Below are 6385 nucleotides of genomic sequence, written 5' to 3' on the forward strand. Positions count from 1 at the left end.
TAACACTTTTTGGTAACCTTTAAAATTTACTACTCAAACATAATTTACAATATCCTACAAGTAAAGTTTTGGATTAAACTGAGTATTACTAATTTCGGCTAATCAAATAATCATTAAGTTGATAATGGTATTTGATCTTATGATTTCTAGTATGTCATTAATTTTTTATCCTGCCGTTATAAGAGTGTTATTTTTTATTTATTATTTTTATTTATAAAAAATATTAATCAATATAATGAAACAAGCTAAAAATGTAAAAAAATTCTACCTTGTTTATTACTTAATATGAAGAATTTAGAGAAAATATGACTGTGGGATTCTTTGTTTCAAATTATGATAACACACTCAAATTTATTGAAAGAGGACTTAAGCTAAATACTTTCATATGTAAATCTCTTACACATAGCACCACATTCTTATGCATCTGAGAGTGATATTACCCACTTGAATCATTTTGAATGAACCAAGCTATCCACGAACTCTCCAATATTCATATGAGAACTTCCCCCCTCATCAACTGCTTTTGCTGCCAAATTCTTCCATTGGATGGCATTTCTCTTGATAACTATTCCCATCTCACTCTCCATAATTTTCACTATAGTATGCTTCAAAGCTTCCCTTCTAAAGACCCCTTTGTCATCCATTGGAACTCTTAGGCCTATTTTCCAAATATCTTCTACAAGCTTTGCATTTGTTGTTTGGTCTGTCCATTGTGGCACGGCAATCATTGGAACTCCCAAGCTCAAAGCTTCCAAAGTGGAGTTCCATCCACAATGTGTCACAAAACACCCTAGTGCTTCATGTTCTAACACTCTTAATTGATTGCTCCATGTTATCACCAAACCCTTCTCTGAATTTCTTTCAAAGCCTTTTGGGATCTTACCCACTTCACTAGCCCTAACCACCCACAAGAAGTGACACCCACTCTCTTGCAAACCAAAAGCCACTTCCTCCATTTGCTCCTCATCAAGGGTTGAAAAACTCCCAAATGAGACATAAACAATGGACCCCTTTGGCTTATTCTCCATCCATTTTAAACATTGATCTTCACTCTTGAAGAGACTGAAGCCATACTCATTATCATCTTTTACTCGCTTGTCTAGAAACATAGATGGTATAGTTGGTCCAATTGTTCTTAAATTTGGCCAAATCTTCATCAACCAATCTGTTACCTACAGAATGTTTTGCTTTCATGTCAGTTAAAAGTTAATATAAAAAAAATAATGAATTGTATTATTAGCTCACATATTGAAGCTATCATGCATATAAATTTGTCACAAATATTAGATCTAAGTATCCCCATGGTTTGTAATGGAGAACAATGAATTCCATTAGTTGAAAAATAATTATTATAATGCGACTACTTACACTACCATTTCAATGTATGAACAATTTTATAGATAAATCTATGTTCCTTTTAGAAACACAATTACTCAAAAATATGTAATTTTCATTAACTTGTTTTTTGGAATAGTTATGGCTCGAAAATATGAAATTAGTTGAACCGAAGGATTTATAGGAAATAAGCAATTTTGGAACCTTCAAAATTGGTTTACAATTTTTTTTTAATATCATAACTAATTTTGTTTTTGTTTCTTTTGAAAAACAGTTCAATTTTTATTTTTTTAAATAATTTAAAAGTACTTTAAACGTTTTGGTTTTGATCTTTAATTTTTTTTATTAATTTTATTCTTTATAAGTATTCTTGACAACTACTCTTTATAATTTTTAAAGTTCTTAAAAACAGTTTATGCCATTTTTTTTTTCTAACAATGACGTGAAATAACATAAACAAATAACTGTCATCTCACAATTTAATTAATGTGACAAGAATAATTGATGTTCTGTCTTAACATTGACCGAACCAGTTTATTTATTTTCTTTTTTAAGTTTACAAAGACAAAAATGAATAAAAAAAATGGAAATGACTATAAATAATTCTCTGAAAAAAAAGAAAAAAATATTTTTTATAAACTAAAATTAGCTTCTTCATATATTAAAAATTAATTTTTAAAAATTAATATAATTTTTTTCACAAATTAACTCATAAATTAATTTTATTTTTTAAAAAACTTATTTTTTTAAATTATTTATGGAAACTTTTATCCAAACTTGCTCTAAAAAAACATATTTATTTATTTTATGCTCTAAAGTAACTTTGAACATAAAAGTTACAAGAGTATATTCACTCATAAATTTTACTAGGTAAAATAGTAATCACGTTAACATTGAAATTTAGTTACTTTTGATTGGATATAAGTATATTTGGTTTTATTTTATGGTTTTAGAGTGACACTGCTACTATTTTTAGTCAATAATTAACACAATCTTGTAAATTTTATACCCTTTTTTTTTTTCTACAAAATTGGCTTCTATGTTTACAATTTTTTTTATATTTAAATTTGTGGATCACCGCTATCATAATAATGTTGATTGTTAATATAATACGAAATATTTATACGATAAAATATATATGGTATTGATATGGACGCATGGTGCAATAATAACGTGACATTAAACATGATTATGTGTAATTAAAGGACAAAATATATGATATTTTAGAATTATGGAGTAAAACGTACAATATTTAAAAAATATAGAGACAATATGGGATAAAAATATTAAATATTAAAAAAATATTACAATATTAGTATTTATTTTCTTTAAACCCCTAACTATTCTAACATACAAATTTCGTCCTTTTGTATATAAATATTTTTATTAAATGAAATAAATAGTTATATAAATTTATATTATTATTATTATTTTGATAATTATATGTTATTTAGAAATAAAGGACATAAAATGGTGGTCCGTGATGACATGATTTAGAATGTGATATTATAGTTTTTATATGTTAAAATGGTGGGAGAGTTTAAAAAAATATAATTTTTCTTTTATTTTGTTTGAAATAGTGTATATTTTAACCTCATTTTCAACTCATATTTTAGACCTTGTAAATAAAGTATAGTGGTTATTAATGGAGCTTTTAGTAAGGGAATTTTTTTTTCATATCTAAGAATCATGATTCTTGAGAATCACAAATTCTTATAATCATAATTCAAATAGCTAAAATATGTTTAATTACGTCTTGCAAATATTCATATAAAATATCTAAAAAAAAAATTAAAGACTTTCATATTTGATTACATTACTATTTCTTGAAAATATAAATATTTTTTACAAAAATATATAAATTTATTAGATATATTTATTTATTCAAATTTTATTTTAAATATGACATTAAATTATTTTTAAAAAGTTGAAATTTTATAGTTAAAATTATTTAAATATAAAATTTAACAAAAAAATAAAATAAATGTTAAATAATAATTAAGAAGGATAAAATATATATTTTATTTTATTAAAATAAATAAATAAATAAATAAAATTCTTTAAACAAATATTATTAAATTATAAAAATAAAATAGACTATAATATTATTAAAATTAATAAAGTTAAAAAATAATAAAATATATGAAAGAGTGAAAAATAAAGTTCTAACTATAATTCAAGATATAATAAAATAAGATAATAATCCTATACTATTATAATGTGTTGTCTGCTAGCCAAATAGTGTATAATATATTCATAAGATGCAACAGGATAGATAAACTCTCCTGCATCTTCCATATGTACATGTTGCATATATTATATTATACAAAATATATAATAAATAAACATATATAACATTAAATATTAATTTATAAATATAAACAAATATAATATCAATATAAAGTAATATATATATATATATATATACATATAATCTATATTATATTTTTTTCTTTCAATATTTTCTCTTATATAAAATTATAATAATTTTGATATTTAAATTAAAATTATTATTATCAAATAAAATATTAAAATAATTTTTTTAAAAAATAGTTTTCAAAGAAAACATTTGAATAATAATTATAATTTTTAAAAACATTGCATATTTTTATAATTTTAAAAAAAGTAATTACCTTATATGAAAAATAACTTTTATAATATAATTAAACTTATCTAACTTTTAATTTAAAATTTTTTAAAATTAAATTAACACTTTATTTTTTAAAAAGTTATATATAATTTTTATGAAACTAAAATTTTATTATAAACTTATATTAAATATAATATAGAATAAAAAAATAATTTATATTTGTATATTATATTATTATAATAGATTAAATAATAATTATATATGTAGTTTGTAATTTATAGTAATTTCAGATCGAATGGAAGCCTTATATAAAATAGACTTAGTGGTTTGTTCAGAAATATCTTAATTACGAGTTAGTTTACTTAACTACCTTAGTGTTTAAAATTCTTTTTTAAACTTTTACACCCCGTTTTAAACGGTTTGTTTTTTAAAACTCTCTGGTTTAAGTATTCTAACATATATCCTATTATTTTACCTGAGTTTATCTGTGGACTTTTTATATAAGTGCACTTCACATATTTATATACGAATATACCCCTACTCCTACCATATCTTACTCATATTTAAACATTTTAAATCACCCAGATCGATGCTCGTGATATCATAGATTCAACGGAAAGAGTTATCAATATATATATATATATATATCTTTGCACAGCCTGACACAAAAGACCTTGATCATAAACCAAACCAGAGAGTTCAGCACCAAATCCCATGTTTATCCCAAATAAACAGGCTCAGTTACCCATAGTTTGATTTTAATTTTCCTTATCACCTTTCAAATTGAAGTGCTTGTTTACAGTTATTTAGTTTAAACTTATTAGATTTATAATTATTAAAAAAAATTACTAATACTAAATAAACACTTACTGTGTTAACTTTGTGTTTATTTCAGATTTTATTTCGAGATGAATCTTCTTTTTTAACAGATCCTCACGATGAAAACTGTAAGAACTTATCACCTTTTGTTTATCCTATTTCATAGGTTAAAATGTTTTTTAACAATTCCTACAAAACCATTAGTGTTAAAATTATTATTAAAGTTTTAAACGTATATTGAGGCCTGCATCTAGAAATTCAGGAGTAGTAAAATCCGAAGTGCTCTAATGAGATTTCCATAAATACACACGTGTTTTAATCAACTTTATGTTTGTTGTTCCATTATTTATTAATTTGAAATAAAAAAAATTATATTCAACAAAAAATAAAAAATGAGCAACTAAAATTAATAATTAAATTTAATAAATTAGTAAATAAAAGAACAGTACATTATAGAAAACCATGAGATCTTGGTTTTATTATATACGTGAACCTTCTGTTTACAAATTTTTTATACCTCTTCAACTAAGGTTATCATTTCAGTTTACAGAAGTATAAATAAAAAACTTTAAATATTATATATTAAATTAGATTGATTAAAAACATATTAAAAAAAGTGTCCAGAACCTATTATAACAATTATATCCTAATACTACAACCTTCAATTTAATGTTGAAAATAATACAATTAAAAAAATTCAAATAAATGTTCTTAACTTACAAAGTATTAGAAATAAATATTCTTAAAAATACAATTTAAAAACATTATAATTTCTAGATTGTTTAATTATAGTACAAACGAATATACTTTACAATAAAGAAATAATTAAATAAATAAAATATATATTTATTTTATGTCCAGCACCTACATCCATACTCATGAATTCATGGATTGCCCATATTTCTACTACTAATTTTAACAATAGGTGTGTACATACTCTAATTCATATTCATAATAAAAATTTATACCCATAATCTTACTCATAATATCCTAGGATAGGTCTGGGATGAGTAATAGAAGGGATTAACATATAGAAGTATCAGTTTCACTTTAATTAAGTGGGTAAATTATCAACTTTTCAAACTCAAAGTAATTTATTTTTATTGACGACGTAAATTTTTGAAACTGTACAAGTGATGTATTTTTATACTTGTAGTTTAAAACAAAAAAACCTATTTTATGTAAAAATTATTTATTTATCTTACTAAGTTTAGTTCTAAAAGTATGAATAGATACACTTTAAGTTTTAGCATTTTTTCATATTTTACTTTTTTTTTCTTACAATAAAAGAAATACTTTTTCTTTTTTTATTAAGATAAATAGTTGTCCAGGTTCGTACTGGATTTTATAAACACAATAACTCAGCTTACGGGGAAATAATACTCAATAGTTAGATGAGAATCATAACTTTCCTCAAAAAAAAATAATCTTTCTTAATGGAAAATTAGGATATCAAGAAAATAAGATACATAAATAGAAAAAATTAAAAAAAAATATCAAATTCTATTTGTAAAATTAGGTATATGAATAAAAAAATTAAGAGTTGATACTTTTTATTGAATATATATATATAACTCCCTCCCTCCCTCCCTCTCTCTCTCTCTCTCTCTCTCTCTCTCTCTCTCTCTCTCTCTCTCTCTC

General features: G+C 22.9%; 1 protein-coding gene across 1 annotated transcript in view; it reads right to left on the reverse strand.

Moving 5' to 3' along the window:
- Nucleotides 1-211: 211 nt before the first annotated feature.
- LOC109811738 (UDP-glycosyltransferase 74E2) overlaps nucleotides 212-6385 on the reverse strand; it is a 9285-nt gene continuing 3111 nt past the window's right edge. Inside the window, exon 2 of the mRNA XM_020375550.3 lies at nucleotides 212-1172. Within this exon, the coding sequence (XP_020231139.2) occupies nucleotides 450-1172 (723 nt within the window). The 3' untranslated portion in view covers nucleotides 212-449. The remainder of the gene's footprint in view (nucleotides 1173-6385) is intronic.

Source organism: Cajanus cajan, chromosome 8, assembly GCF_000230855.2.
Source record: "Cajanus cajan strain Asha chromosome 8, NIPB_CcT2T_4, whole genome shotgun sequence".
Lineage (NCBI taxonomy): Eukaryota > Viridiplantae > Streptophyta > Magnoliopsida > Fabales > Fabaceae > Cajanus > Cajanus cajan.